Source organism: Mesitornis unicolor, unplaced genomic scaffold (assembly GCF_000695765.1).
Source record: "Mesitornis unicolor isolate BGI_N332 unplaced genomic scaffold, ASM69576v1 scaffold724, whole genome shotgun sequence".
Classification (NCBI taxonomy): Eukaryota; Metazoa; Chordata; class Aves; order Mesitornithiformes; family Mesitornithidae; genus Mesitornis; species Mesitornis unicolor.
Window position 1 is genome coordinate 88,530 of NW_010179206.1, and position 16,482 is coordinate 105,011.

The 16,482-nt window shown below is 38.0% G+C and overlaps 1 protein-coding gene across 1 annotated transcript in view; it reads left to right on the forward strand.

Moving 5' to 3' along the window:
* PREX2 (phosphatidylinositol-3,4,5-trisphosphate-dependent Rac exchange factor 2) overlaps window positions 1-16,482 on the forward strand; it is a gene marked incomplete at its 3' end in the record, with an annotated part of 93,705 nt that overhangs the window by 46,582 nt on the left and 30,641 nt on the right. The window contains exons 2-6 of the mRNA XM_010182671.1: window positions 2,028-2,099; window positions 2,174-2,296; window positions 4,197-4,301; window positions 7,040-7,141; window positions 8,890-9,051. Of these exons, the coding sequence (XP_010180973.1) occupies window positions 2,028-2,099; window positions 2,174-2,296; window positions 4,197-4,301; window positions 7,040-7,141; window positions 8,890-9,051 (564 nt within the window). The remainder of the gene's footprint in view (window positions 1-2,027; window positions 2,100-2,173; window positions 2,297-4,196; window positions 4,302-7,039; window positions 7,142-8,889; window positions 9,052-16,482) is intronic.

Genomic DNA, 16,482 nt, shown 5'->3' on the forward strand with positions numbered 1-16,482 from the left:
TAGGAAAAACTGGCACTACACTACCCCTGCAGTTTGAGTATAGCAGCGTAACATGTGGGCTTGCACCAAGTTGCTGGAAGGGGCTGAAGTCATCCTAAGCCTCCCTACCTTATTTAGTGACTTGTGTCTGGGTTCTGCGAGAACTTGGATTTTCCTGGATTCAGTTTCTGATAACCTCTGCAGATGTGGGGTCTGGGACAGTGCTGCTTGGACAGCTCTGTTTACTGCAGCTGATGTATGCTCTTCTTGACCTCATGGCTCTTGGCTGGCGTCTTGAATCACTCAACAGTAACTCATGCCCCAGCTCCCAAATCATTCTCAGTTTTGCCTTCAGCCAATTGAATGTTCACCTTCCTTCACAGTTACAGGAAATTAAGATCTTCTGGGATAACACGAGTGCGGTTGAGCAGTATGTTTGGTCTACGGGGAAATAATGTGAACAGAGAGAGATTACAGACAGTAAAAATAGGCATGAGTTTCAGAGGTAGTTTGTGTGATTTTTTTTTTTCCTCTCAGTTTTAAAGTATATTTAATAGTGTTGGCTGGTTTAGTGTAAACTTTCAAAAATTAATTTAGAGTCAGTCAGTTAAGCAGGCTTTCACACTATGTGAGATTGGTTGTACACTGCACAGGCAACATGCACAGCAAATTTGCTATAACCCCTGTGGATATTCATATCGAGGAAGGATATAAATGGCTGTCATCCACTGACAGTTAACTGCTGCAAATGAATTAATGGCATTTTTAACCACCAATAAAACATTAGAAAGAAAGCTCAAATAGCCAGGAAAAAGAGGGATTTAAAGAAGTAGAAAATCTACATCACTGTCAAGAGTGATGTGAAACATACAATATGCTGGCAATATTCCAGACTTAGTTCTGTGTATGTCCTGGATAACTACATTTGTCTCTTCTGTAATAAGAATGTGCAATACCAGTTACATAGTCCTCTTCACCAGAGAAAGGATCACTGCTTGGGAATGCAAATGTTTAAGTCCCAGCAGAAAGTAAAAAAGGGATGCTGTGACTGCTGTCCTTCCACACAGGGGTTATTTATTGCTTCCTCTATGGAATTTGCACCACGCCAGAATTTAGATGAGTTTGTGTACAGTGTACAATGCACAGTGACTTGGAGATAAATGGTTATGAAAGACATGACATTTGTGCACTTGTGGTGCCAGTTTTTAATGACTAAAGAGTATGTATGCCCGTGTGAAGAAGGGAATCAAGGGAAGATCTTAGTCTACAGTGTGTAGATACTTTCAGAATGTACCCAAGTCTTTATAATGGAATGAATTCTTAAGAATTAATTATATCCTTTGTACCTGAAATGTGGTTTATTCCTTTTGGAGTTACTTACCGTGCATCTCTTCTTGTTGTTTCTGGTTCTTGAATGTGAAATATAAAAAAAGTACTCTTTTGGTATTTCATTAGTGGTATTATTAACTTCTCATTTGATCTCAAGGATGAGGTTCTTGGGGAGGGAAAGGCAAACATTTTCATTAAGCAAAACCAGGTGAAGCTGACTGTTGTTCAAGGCAATTTACAACAGCCTTGATTATTAATACATCAGAACTCTTACTTGTGGTCACTATGGTAAGAGTTACATTTCATAGTAGTATCTCCCAACTACTTTTTATTTAGAATTTAGCAGCTTGTTTCAGCTTGTCTTGTAGTCAATTTGTAAAGTGCTAGAGTGAGATTTTGAGAATTACTCATTTTGCTCTTGCTTGTTTGTAATATGGGTGGAAGTGGTACTTCAGGGAATGTTTAATTTCTCAGTTCCATTAATATTTCACTGTTTAACTCTTTTTAACACTGTGTAGATAGGGTTTTATATCATGTTAGGATAACAGGACCACTAAGTGTTTCATAAATAAAATACTGGGTTTAGATTCTGAATAATATGCTGATGTGACTCTATATCCAAAGCATAAGAAATATGGGGAACAAATTATAAGTGTAAAATGCCTAAAGTTATTCAAGTCTCCCTGAAATAACTCTTTTTTTGGTCTTGTTTCACGCAGGCTTTCCTTCACAGAATGATCCAATGTGCTACGGCCAAAGTGGATAAAAATGTCACAGAAGAGACAGTTAAGGTTAGTCTCCGAATTGCGTATTTCTTCTCTTTTGTATCTGATGTTTTATTTATGTATGTTTTATTCTTTTGCAGATGTTGTTTTCAAATATTGAAGATATTCTTGCAGTTCACAAAAACTTCCTGTCCCTAGTGGAGGAGTGCTTGCAGCCAGAGCCTAATGCGCAGCATGAAGTTGGAACCTGCTTTCTTCATTACGTATGCTATCTTTTATTACAGCCTTCCTTCACTTTTTTCCTTTATTAACTGTCTTTATTAATTACTGTCATGATGATGAGTCTACATAGTTGTGAGGACAAAATATAACTCGATTGCATAATATAGAGTACTTTGAGGTCATCTCTTGGGTACTGTCATTTCCAAAAAAAAAGACAGGGGAGAATGAAGAAGAGACATAGCAAATGGGCAAACTTTTGCTGTTTCATAATTTTTGTATTCACCAAATTAGCCCAGGCTGACAAACTGAACCCTGCAGTGTGGGTGAGGCTGGTGCCTATATGTGAGAATGAGGTACAAGGTTGCATGAAACAGCAAAAGTAGTAACACGCTTTATTTTTCTTCTCTTTTGATGCTAGGCAAAAAATGTGAGTATTTAACAAATAATTGCATGTGTTGGGTAAAATATCGCCATGATTCTGGACTATAAAGATATTTTACTTCTCAAAACTGCAGTACCTCCAAAAGTATGTTTGTATTTCTGTAGTAATTGTTTTCTAGAGTGTTATTTATCCTGCTGGAGCAAAACAAGGATGTCAGTGTTACAGAGCTCTGCAAAATTAGGACAAGTTAGTTTGCTTTCAGTTGTAGGCCTAAGAAAAAGGCTAGGTTTCATTGTTATCTCTGGTTAGAGTCCCATTTATTTGCTAAGTCTTTGTTTATTCATTGTGGAAGGAAAAAATTATTAATGGTTCATGGAAACATTTTACAGAAGTTGAGTAACATCAATTTTTGATTCTGCAGAAGTATGGATCATATTTGTAAACAAGTATTTGCAGGCAAAATAGATAATGATGCCAGCAGATAAGCCACTCTTGTATTTTTTTCCTGGTTATTTTTTTTAAATCCTATGTTTTTGTTATGTTCCAGCCTCTGAAATTTTTCAGCAAAACCGTAGGAAGTTCAAAAAAGACAAATAAATGTAAGGTCTTGCACCTGGGAAAACATAATCCAGGAGTGCACCACAGGCTGAGATCTACCTGGCTAGGCAGCAGCTCTCTGGAAAGGTACCAGGGGGTCCTGGTGGACCACAAGCTCAGTACGAGTGAACACTGTGCTGCTGAGGCAAAGAAAGCCAAGAGGATGCTGGGTTGTATGAAAAAGGGCATCACCAGCAGAGATAAAGAAGTCATTATCCCAACACTTGTCAGGTCACACCTGAAGCACTGTGTTCAGTTTTGGTCCCTGCTATACAAAAAAGATGTGGACAGCCTGGAGAAGGCCCAAAGAAGGGTCACAAAAATGATTGAAGGACTGGGAAGGCTGTCACATGAGGAAAGGCTGAGAGAACTGGGTTTGATCAGCCTTAAGAAAAGCCAGATTAGGAGAGACCTCATCACCATGTTCCAGTATTTAAAGGGTGGCTACAAAGAAGGTGGAGACTCCCTCCTTAGAAGGAGTCATATGGGAAAGACAAGGAGTAGTGGGTACAAGTTACTCCTGGGGAGATTCTAATGGGACAGAAAAGGGAAATTTTTCACAATGAGAACAATGAGCCATTCGAATCATCTCCCTAGGGAAGTGGTGGATTCCCCAGCATTGGACGCTTTTAAGATTTGTCTGGACAGAGTGCTGGGCCACCTTGTCTAGACCGTGCTTTTGCCAAGAAAGGTTGGAGCAGATGATCCTTGAAGTCCCTTCCAGCCTGGTATTCTGTGATTCTGTGATTCAATGATTGAAATTCCCAAGTGACGCTTCCAGACTGTTCATATTCTAATTTGAGTCTGGACTTCAAATAATAAGCATAGAAGGAAGAGCTGAATTTCCAAAATGAAGACTATATTAGCTATTCAGCTTTGACAAGTGTTTATTCCATGTTTTACTAATTAAAAAAAAAATCAAAATGGCAAGTGAAGAACAATGTATTTCTTTGTTTCTGCAGAAAGAGAAATTCCGTATCTATGATGAATACTGCAGTAACCACGAGAAGGCACAGAAAGTTCTGCTTGATCTTAACAAAATAAGAACAGTGCGGACATTTCTTTTGGTAAATAAACTTTGAACTGGTGTTCTAACAATATTTTTTGACCGGGCAGTGAATTGTTAGCACTGTCTCCTTCACCATATAACAACTACAAGCATACCTGCAAGTGGTTAGCAAGCAGTTTCAACTGAGGGTGGTGTTTTCAGAGGAAGGAGTTGTGTGCATTCTATTTTCACTGCTGCACTGGGATCTGTGCATAATGCGGTGTTAGGCAGCGTGTCTTGAACTTGCTGACCAAGAGATAAGGGTGTAAATCCAGCCGCATCTTTAGAAAGTAAGAAGAATAGGATAAGATATAAGAGAAGGGATAAGGAAAGAAATTATAGAAAGGAAGCTGAAGGGCTTGTCAGAACTTCTGAAGAGAAGGTCCATATTCTGGTACTGTAGCCACAGCTGTGCCAGATGTAAAAATGTTTTGTTATGGATCATAGAGTAACCATCCTGATCTTAGATGCTGACTTGGTCTGAGGTCAAAAGAAACAGCTACACAATTAGTCTTTTACTTTATAAGACATATAAGGAGGGATTTTAAAGTGTTAAGTATGACAGTGCTCATTAGTTTCCCACAGCAAAGCAAGTTTCCATGTAAATATTGAGTTTCCAAATAGCTGTCATTAGTTGTTAAAAGAAGGATTCAGTGTGGAATGATTTTTTGTGTTCATAGTGTCCTGTGATAACAAGGTCAGGTTTGAAGTGTGAGGCCTACTGTATTGGAACTTAAATACCTGAGAAGCTGCCTGTGGATATGATATCAAATTCTGGAGTGGTCAGATCTGATTATGCATTTTGGGACTGGAGAGCAAATGATACTATCAGCAAAGCATCATGGATATGGTTAGAAAATAAGATTATGTCAATACTGTCAGTATCACAAGTTTTATTTAATTTTATTAATTACTTTTAGCATGCAGTGGGCTTTCATTACTGTTGCAGACAGAATTCTTGGTGAAGTTGTCCTACTGCAGCTCTCTAAATTTTTGCAAGGTACTGGATCTGATTCCCTTCCTAGCTGCATTTACTTACAGACAAGTTAATGAGCAGTTTGGGAATTTCCTTACTGTAGGGCGTACTGGTGACATGAAGCACCATCTGCCTTTCTGCTAAGAGTCTCTTTCTCAGCAGTGTTCCATTTGTAGTTAAAAACAGCTTCAAAGTTGTCCTATTTTTCTTCAGCGTTTGACACAGTATCCTTCACCTTGCCCCAGATGGAGAAGTTTCACACATGTGGTTCTTGTATTGGTAGCAGCGTGGCCAGACTTAAGAAGAAAGGGTGGATGCTGACTACAGAGACAAAAAGCAAAATACTCTGGAGAAAGATTGCAAAGAGCTTGTTTTGTGAGAAGGGAAGCCAAGCATGCAGTTGGGGCCATTGTTGATTTGTCAGTGTCATATCCTCCTGGGCACAGGCAGAGGGTTTTCACATCTGCTTTGGGTTCCTCATAGATTCAGGACATGTCTGTAGAATTAGCGTCAGCAGTCTAACCTAGAGAACAGGAGGTCTGACTCTGCGATTTGAAAGTGCAGTTGAAGCCTTCTAGCCAGTCAGAACAGTTCAGGTCATTAGAGATGTGATTATCTATAAAAAATCAGGAGCTGAATCCAGACTTTTGAGCCTTTAAGCACAGAGACTGTAAACCTATAGTCTGCATTGTCATTACCTTGCTCAGTCTTTATCAGTAAAGCTTTTTTCTTGGCAGGTTAAGTGAGATCCTTTAGGATAAAGGTTCCTTTAGGATAAGACAGAAGCTGGTTAACCATGAGTACAAAGTGCTTAAGAGTGGGTGTAGAGATACCCGTAGCAGCGCCGGTTATGGGGTATGTGAGTTGCGTGCTGAGTGAAGTGGCCACCCAGTTGTGTAGCCTCTGTTCCATCAACAACGTGTCTGCATCCCGATTTGTGGCCTGCGTCAACACACCATCTGGCTGTGTAAAACTACTTTTGTTTAGTGTTCTCAGTTTAGACATCTCCTCTTTGAAGGCGTAGATTATCTCATACCATTGCATCACAGTTCCTTCTGATCTCTCCATAAAATTATTTTCATCATTACTTTAGGTCTTTATGCACTAACACTAATTCCAGCAATTCCAAACATTTGCTGTGATGTCTCCTGCATACCTCATCATCCCAAATAGCCCTTGTTCTTTTCTCTGTCTCTCTCTTTCTCTCAGCTGCTTTTTCATGGATGCTTCCACTCAGTATTTCATATATTCTCTGCTTCCATAGTTGGATGTCTTGTCAAAACTTACATGTTCTTTGGCCTATGACTAAGGATATTTTAATCATTGCATATCATGTTTAAATATAGAAGCATGTAAACAGAACACTTTTTTGGGGGGTGTGTATTAGGATGTCCATGTTCAAATCTTTCAAACCATCTTTGATGCTACTTAATATTGTGAACCCACCTTTTGGAAGCAACAGCACCTATAGTGATCACTATCAATTATTTTTATTTTTATTTGTTGAAGTATGGAAGTGTGTTTTTAGCATTTTATGTACCTAGGGGAGATGCCTGCATAATGACATTTTGGCTTCCTTGTCATGTATGACAATCAGTGTACCTGTCTATGCATGTGTCTGAGCCTGTTCGTTTGACAGTGTTGCAAACCTCTCTCATTATGTATATGTATATGATTTATATATAGGTTAGTTAATATTGCAGTGTACATATGCCCTTGTCTCTATTTCTGATAATTTTCTCAAGATTTTTTAATAATTTGTGAAACTGTTCACACTCTAGAATTGCATGCTCCTTGGAGGACGCAAGAACACGGACGTACCGTTGGAGGGATATCTAGTAACGCCGATACAGAGAATATGCAAGTATCCCCTTCTTTTGAAGGTACTTACAAGATTTTTATTTAGCACTTTATACTTTGTCTTAAAGTGGTTGCTAAGCATATTTCCGAACTGCAGGAACAATCTCTCTATACAGTGAATAATCTCTTTATTAGATACTGGACCCAGCCTTGCTCTCATTAAAGCTCATGGCAGGTCTTCTGACATCAGTATTAAAAGAACTGAGGAGTTTGGCTGGGTCAAGATGGTTCACTCCCTTCTGCATCCACTCATAAGGTTGCCTCTCCACTGTGGAGTGGAAGTGAGCCGTTTAAGGGAGTTTAATGAGACTGATTTCAGCTGGGTTTGACCATGCCCTTGCTGAAAATCCTTGGGATAGTAGAGCTTGTTAGTGACGTGCTTTGATAATTCTAATTTACCATTGGCAAATTGTAAATGAAAGTAGTTTTGAAAATTATTTGTAAGAAAACTGTAGAGTAACAATGAGATGTTGTAGGTCCTTCTATGCAAATTTCTGTGTATATTCTTACCTTACTTTTACAACTTAAAACTTAATGAAAAATGTTAAATGTGCTGATAAACATTTAATAGTAAAACCTCTGAGTTGCTGAAATTTTTCCATGTTAGAAAATAAAATAATATCATAATCAGGAAAGTAAATATTTAAAACAAATTTTTGCTTGACAAATTAAGCTCTAATGTTGTTTATTGTTTCAAACCGTGAAAGAAAAGCCAGAGCAGATTCTGCTCTAGAAGCTACTTGAAACCTGTTCATTGGACAGTGTTTTTCACGATGCATGCATGAATTTAATTCTGAAATACTGCCAATTATGAGGCATGTACCTTTCATTGCACTGGCATAAAAACCTACAAGTAAACATGCTAAAATAAAGGTTTTTAAAACAATAACGTTAAAGTATATAATAATTGCAGTGAGGTTTGAGTCATCCTAGATATCTGTGGTTTTACAGTTCCCTTGGCCTATATTAGAATTATTTTTACATTCTATTTTTTGAATGAAGGATCTACAGACAAAACAGGGGAAAATGACTAATGAATTACTCTAGGGAGTGATAAAACAAATATGTTAAATAAATTCAAGTACAGGGTGTGGTGACAGCAGGGTTAGAGCTCCAGAAGAATGTACCCACGCCTCAGCTGGGGTGCACACTGAAGGCTGTCCATAAGTCGGTCCAGTTGTAAATGGGTAGTTGGTAGTTTGAGATGAGAAATCTGACAACTCCACTTCTGGTTTTTAGTATGGCTGCCATTACCAGGAACCACCTGAAATCAATGAGTCACCTAAGCTATTGTTCAGGGCTCTGGTGTACATTGAACAATAGTGTGGAGATAAAGGAACATGGGTTTTGCCCTGAGTTACCAGAAAGGCAGGTATTAATTTTGACATGAGTAAACAAACATTTTTAAGCAGAGTTGTTATCCCTGCTGTTGAACAGTTCCATCCTGCGGAATATATTAAAAAAAAAAAAGCAAACCCAAAGCCAAACGAAAACGAGGCTCAACATGAAGATACATTGTTGGGGGGAGAAAGTAGCTGAAATGCGAACTTTTTTTCTAAGTAGTGATTATTTTTGTTATTAATAATGTATTTTTTTGAGTTTCAGTGTCACAATGACACTATGCTGGAGGGTTAATTACTTTTCCACCTAGTAAAAGAGAAGTCTGGCTACTTTGTCATTTTGTATCCTAGTCAATTTAAGCCTCCTGTAATGTACATTTAGAGATCAAAGACAGGTTTCTTTTTTCTTTTTTTTTTTAATGTCTAAATAGGAGTTACTGAAGCGGACTCCAAGGAAGCACAGTGACTACGCGGCACTAATGGAAGCCCTCCAGGCCATGAAAGCTGTCTGTTCCAACATAAATGAGGCCAAGAGACAAATGGAAAAACTAGAGTTTTTGGAAGAATGGCAGTCTCATGTTGAAGGATGGGAGGTACTGTCATAAGACTTGTGGCTTTGTGTATTGAGGAGGGAGTAACAGTTTTCAGCAAGCATGTGTTGCACTGTTTTTGTGATCCTGAGGTACTGTCAACACCTCAGTTCTCTGAAATCACAGCTTTTATCGGGGATCTACTCTGTAAATTAAGTGTTGTCCATAACTGAGCACCACTGTATAAAATAACAGGCTTCCAGGAAAGAGGGCAGTTGTTTAGTGTTTGACTTAGAATATTGATAATTTACATCACCATGTATGTGTTCACAGATACACATCTATAAAGCCTAATTTAACTGCTGCTCTGATTTTACTGCTGTCAATGCCTGCTTAAAAGCATTTTGCCAGGTTGAAAAAAAAATGTTGATTATTTATTATTTATTAAGCACTGAGTCCATAAGTTTTTGTCAGCTTGTAGGTAGGCCCTTACTATTGGCTGAGCTAAAGTAACATACATGTGTAATGTGTTAAGTAGAATCTGTGTAAGATGATTTTTTTTTTATAGCTTGCAAATGGAAGAGCTTTAATAGTTTAGTTTTGTGAAGAAATCATAGCTGTTTCTGAGTTAGTTTTCAGTAGTAACCAGAACCACCCTTAGCCCTAGAAAACAAGAAGATGAAGTAGTCGCAGCACCAAAATCTTCCTTTTGTATTGTTTTAAGTACTATAATTAGTTTATACAGAAAGATAGATGTAGATGTGAGTGTATCTTTAAATTGCCTTAGATGCTTTATATTGAAACATCTGAGCTGCCTGCACTAAGGTGGAAGGGAAACACAAGTGAAGTTTCAGTAAAAGAAATATAAAGCAAGCAATGTAAACATTTTTTTAAAAGTCAGTTTTGAATATAATACACAGGTTTTTTTCAGACACAAATTTCAACATGGAAGTAGTTCACTTTTTTTGAATACTTTGCTCAGTTGTGCTACTTCACTTCCTAAGAGAGCTTCCTGAGACCTAGAGGAAGAGATTTTACCCTTTTAAGCTTTGTGGAAAGCTTGTTGGCTGGAAAAGGTAGCAAGACAAGTGCATTTTTTGCACATTAGTCTGATAGACTGAGGCTTGATCAGCTATGCAGTGGGAAATGGCCTTTGTGCAGTGCAGAGGAAAGGAAAAGTTAGGGACACTGAATCAGAGAAAGCTTTGAGATCAACCTGTCTGGACTAACTGACAGAGTTCCCCAAGAAGTCTGACAAGTTAAAATTAGAATATTGAATAGTCGCATTTAAGGAGATATTCATGGTAATAGATAAACTAGCAGAAACAAAAAAATAGTTTCCATACAGCTCTATTCTCTGCCCACATCTCCTGCTGTTACCACACCTGCTGTTCGTTCCTTGAACTTCCTGTGCCTAAGGATGTGCTTTGCTTCTGCAGCCCTGGGTTCAGTCTCCCCCTGCCTTCCAGGAGGCTTCAGCAGAGCAAGCCATGAAAGAAGCATAAAAATTACACTGAACAAAGAACCCCCTAAATACTGCCTGTGACACTGCAAAATTGTTTCCTGCCTGCTCCACATGAAGTCTCCTGATCTGTGGACTTATGCAAACCTTTGGTTGTTGTTCATTGAGTAGTGTGGGAAGATTTGGTTCATTCTAAATGTGGATTAAGCAACTAATTTTGCTTTAATCCAAATTCATTGTGTTTCTTCAGCGCATTGTGGGACTTGAAATGTACCATTTAAAGTATTTTTTTCTTTTCTTGTGTAGCAGCATTTTCAAGAACTGCTCTTCCATTTCTGTAATTGGGATATATGTAATTTAGAGCAGAGCAATGCTCTTATGCCAGAGTTCAGGGCCCTGTAGTTTTTTTGGTACAGGGCTGTCACTATAACACATTCCACAGAAATTCACTGTGCCTCAAGGGAAGGAATTTTAGCAAGTACAAAAGCTATATAATTGCTGGTCTGTATTCAGACAAACCTTTCTGCAATTTAGTTGTAATCCTCAATCTCAAATTAAAAAAACCTAAAACATTAAAGACAAATGACAGAGAGTGCGTAATCATGCCTTGATATTGTTTGCAGGATTTTGAAAAAGAAAGGGCGCTTAGATAAAGTAAACCTCTACATGTTGTCATTGAGAGGAGATCTAGTTGACCTAACACTTTCCAAAAGAGGCAAGCATACTTTGACAGCTGCTTATTTAGACTAGGTGAAAATACGCTTCTTTTTGTAATTACCTTGAACGTGCTGTCATCAGCAATAACTTGGATAGATTAGCGTATATGAACATTAAAATGCATTAGACATGCTTGTACAGTAACTTCATGATAGAAGCTATAGCAAATTAAGTGCCTACAATGCTGAATATTTTATGGCAGGGAAATTTGTTAAATAATCCTTATTGCCTATCACTGACTTCACTCCTATTATTTTCAGCTTTTCAATTAAGACTTCTAATACACTGTAGTGATTAAAATTCTGCTACTTGCTTTCAGTGCCTGAGTCTTAGATATTTGTCAAACTCATCTTAATGAACACACTCAAGTATAAAGTGACAGTGTTATTAACTCAATGCATTATTAGTCATGTGAGTTGTTTAATAACTGGCTATTCTCAAACCTCTGTCCCTGAAAAGGACTCACTTTCCTGCATTAAGCTTCTTCTGAATCCTTAGTAAGACATACAGTAACAAATATGTTTGCTGTTGGAAATATATTAATAAGAAAAGGTAATTTTTTAGGTAATTCCTAATAAGGAAGGGTAATGATACGGACAGAAGTACATGAAACATAGACTTGTTCTCTGTGCTCAGAATGTATTCTGTGAACCATAACACAGTAATTTCCTTTCAACCTTCCCCTCCCCATATTTAGTTTTAGAATTTCACTTTTGTTTGAACTCTGAAATAGTGCCATTGTCTTAAAATAGTATGTTTTTAGTAGAGTTATGTGGTGTTTACTGAAGTTTAGCTGATCAGGTTTGATGTTATCATATGGCAACTACAGGGTGCCCAATTTGGCAAAATTACCCTAGTCTTAATATGCGCATCCTTTTCAAACGTAATGCATGGTTAGTCCTTGAAATGGTAAGAATTCCAGAGCATGTGTAAGAGCTAATGGTGTTTTGAATGATTCCCAACAACAGCTACAAAATCTCTGAATGCAATGTATGAGAGTGGATTTAATTAAATAAACATCTGGTTTTCTGCATTGCCTAAAAATAAAGAGGCAAACTTGTTGGAGATTTCCTTCCAGAAGGAAATGCTTAGCACATTGCTTGGCCCCCAACTAGAAGGAAAAGGAAAAAAATAAAGGCTATTTTTAGAACCTGTTCAAAGCATGACTTGAATTCCTATACATAAGTGTCATAAAATGAAGCTTGTGTTTATTATGATAAAAATACAAATTCATGGAAAAATGGAACATCTGTTTCAAGAAAAAAATTGAATATAATGACTTTCTCACTTAATTTCCTAAGTGGTTAAATTTATTGGCTTGAATTCAGAGCTTGTGTAGGTGGCTGTCTCAGCTGGAGAATGGCTTAGCAGCTGAAGGAGTCTGTCAGTAAAATTTGCTTGTATGTTTCAGTGAGGGAGGAAAAAAATAAAATGGTTGCATTTGTTGTATGCTGGAAACAGAACAGACTGAGTCACAGGCCAACTCAGTGACAATAACATGGGGTATTCTGTTTCTTTCCCTTCCATCATATCATCAAGTAGTACTTTCATGGAGGTTTCTGTTTTAAACTCCAGAATTTTTAGCCCTTTCCCCTATTTTATTTCTGTTTCCTATACCCACATGCAAGTACTGAAAAGTAAGTAAATATCTGTAATTTCTGACCTTTAGCACTGGTAACATGTTGGCCACTGAATCAGTATGGTCAGACCTCTGTATTTGACTGAAATTTGCACAGAATATGTAGATAAATAACTTGTAGCAAATAAAATAAGCGAATGGTGCTTTTTATCTCAAGGTAATAAAGGTCATTTTTTAACGTCAAAGGTGGGTATTTTGTGACTTAAGGGTGAGGAGGATATTGATTTAAATTTCTTCTATCCAGTCTTTCTCCTTTCAGTGTGTTTTAAATGCATGTATTTTGTGGTATGGTCATGGTAGCCCACTTTTCAGACCTCTTGCCTGAGCTATGGCCTCAGTAGACTGAGAGGCGACTGACTGGCAGCCCAGAGTTGTTAGAAGCCACTTTTACCTAACCAGCATGCAGAGTCCGAGATCTTAGGGGCTTTTAATTTCTACACCAGCTATACTGAAAACCCCTGGTTCTTGGCCCCAGTGCTACTGGGGCCTGCTCTACAGGAGAGGACTGCTCTGCAGTTGGACATCTGGGATCTTCAGTGACTCAGTGGGATAGGTGGAAGGAAACTACTCTGGATTCCCAGTAGAAGCTTGCTTTGCAGGTCAGGTTTTTCCCAACTGAATGAATCCTTTATATGTTTTGTTGGAAGATGATTAGAACAGGTTTGTTTCTACAGCAAATGGCATATCCAAATTGACATATTACAAAAATTCTGGTTTCACTGAAAATACCCCATCAACTCTAGTTGATGGTACTTTAAATGTATAGAAACATGAATTGTGGCATAGTAGTAGGGCTTTTACATTTAGATTGATCACCTATATCATCTTCTGTTGCAGGCACTAAGTGTAAATGTACTTATTCATGAAAACTTTAAAGTAGCAAATTACTTTTCAGGTTCAAATTGCTCACATTTGAGATTTCCCTGGTAGTTTCAATTCAGAATTTAATGAAAACATGTTTGTCTTAGAAGGTTTTGGTAATATTTGTTCTAAAAGTATTGCTTGTCAGTAGTGTCAGTCTGGGCTGTGCAGTGGATGGCCTCTCCTGCTTCTGAGACAAGGCTGACCTCATCTGTCACCACACCCTCCAACCTTCCCCTGTGAGAGGGTCAGCTCAGAGTTCAATACATGAATTATCCTGATAGATCACATATTAGCTCTAGGTTGGGTGTTCCTGCTGTAAGACATGTGGAGGTTCAAGGTGTAGCTACATCCTTCATGAAAACATTCTTATAGTCATCAGTCTTCATTTGTACTGTGCGCTGGATATGGCAGTGCATGTGTGCTCTCTGCTTTATCCATCTTTGGGCGTGTTTTTCATCCCTGAGGGGTGCAGTGGAGAGGAGTGCTCACCCCAGGTGTAGAGGCAGCAGTACTTGCACATAATGCAAGGACTACACAAAAAATATGCCCTTACTCCAGCTCCATGCCTACCCAAAGCCTAGGATCAGACTGACCCTAACAGGGTTACATAGGCAAGGGCAGGGCAGAGGCAGAGGATTTTTCTGCACTAGCAGCGTTATGTAGGACAGCTGATGTGACTTTGGATCCTGTTATCTTATTCCCTTGGACTTCAGCAAATGAAACAAAATTCAAAACAAAATTCACTGACCTGTGGCCACACCAGCATGGGTTATGATCTTGTCAAAATGTATCCGATAAGTGAAGTTAACGCTGTTCAGTATTTGGACGGGAGGTCTCCAAGGGAAAAAATGTATCTCTAGAATTTTCTTTTTCATAATCTAGCAGTTTATAATAGAAAAGTAGGAAAATGAAGAGGAAAACAATAGCAAAGGATAGTAACGTGATACAGATAATACTGACTGCCATATCATAGTGTTAAACTTGAATCATGAATGAAGTGAATCTTGATAATTCAGGTAGCCTGTGTTATCTACGTTTAAAATATGTATTAAATATGGTATTTTATGACATGATGCTGGGATGGTAAGAGATCTTGCTAGGACTGTTGGGAAAAGGTTGTATTTTTCTACAGTGAAAATGAACTTTTTTCAGTAAAAAGAGACAAAATGTTTTCATAAAACCCTTTCAATGAAAAAATACACCCTTTTGTAGAAAGCTGACAATACTGAAACAGTTCTGAAGCCTTAAGCTGTAATGTTTTGGCTTCCCTACAAAAAAAAAGTACAATTTTCCAGCAAAGCTGACATTTTTTGTAAAAACAAACCAAAATCCTTTAAAAATATAAAGCCTTTTAAAATGCAGATTACTAGTAAGTACTATTCCAGCAAATTTTAAAAGCAGCATATGATTTTGTTTACTCTTTTTAATATACAAAAGCAGTGAAATAGAATGGAAAGAAATTACCTTTTCTGTAGTTGTGGTCAGCAAGCATTAAGTGCAGCCCTGATTTATGCTTAATTTGTATTATTGAGTGTGCTTTTAAGGTGTTTCAGTGTTTGGTTTCAAATAAAACTGTAGAATTATTATGCCAGCTTCTGGTGCTGCTTCTGTCTTAGGAAGGGAAGTATACTGTAGTGACTATAGGTGATGTTCATTTTTGATCCTAAATGGGAATAAGAGTGGTTAGTTAATACTGATATTCAAGCTGCTTTATTTAGAGACCTGAATTACGTTCCAGCGTGATGGTTGTGCAATCTCTCTTATCATCTCTGTAAACAGACTGCATTCTTCTTAGGACAGTCTAAGCTATTTCTCAATATTCAGGGCTGTGACGTGCAAAGGATGAATGGTGAGATGAAGAGCTGAGAGCAGAACCCATGATTGCTTCTTGGCTCTTAATTGAATGCATTTTTCTTTGGGCTCCTGTGGTTAGATCAAGAAAAGGATGTAGCTACAGCTATTGCAGGCATAAGTCATTCAGGACATGTGGAGATGAAAGTCCTGGCTTTTGCAGGTTTTCCGAGCTGACTATTCACTGCCTCAAGTTAGGAAGCTCCTCGAGCCATGAGTGCATGCTCGATGCAGCCAGCACGCATAACTATATGTGCATAGCTGGATGCACATAGCACATGGACAGGAGCTCTGTCCCACAGGGACATGGATTTTTGGAATAGCAAAATACACCTCTGAGTTCAAGGCAGATTTCCTTGAGAGGTACATTTCTTTTTATAATGCCAGGACTTTTTCATAGAAATATTTGGTGAAAATTATATCCTTTGTTAAAGTTGCTTCTTTTTCATTAACGTTTATGAAAATGCCTGCCTCTTTTCACATGAAAGAATGATCTGCCTGAAGCAAAAATGAGGCATGGGATGTTGCATCCCAAACATTTGAAGCTTAGCAAAATTCTGATGTCTTCAGAGCATTTTAAGAGGAAATATACTAGACTGTCTTAGTTGTACGTGACACTATTAGCTTTGCCTAAATTTTAAATCTTGCTGTCTTTTCATTTTGTCTTTAGCTTAATTTAGTGTAAAGAAGTACGTACCCTTAATTATGTTCAAGTTCCAGATTGCTTCAGCTTCCAAGTTCATCTTGGCAAAGATTGGGTCTTGCAAGGCCCCATTTTCAGACATTTCTGACTAAATAGTAAAGTTTCTGAGGATAAGAGTTGTGGTATAAAGTTGCCCAGATTTTTCAGGAGAGATCTCATGCACAGATATAATTTAATTTAGAAACTTTAGTGATTAAACTTTATCCATTCAAAAAACCCCACAAAATCTTGCCCCTGCCCCCCCCCCCCCCACGAACG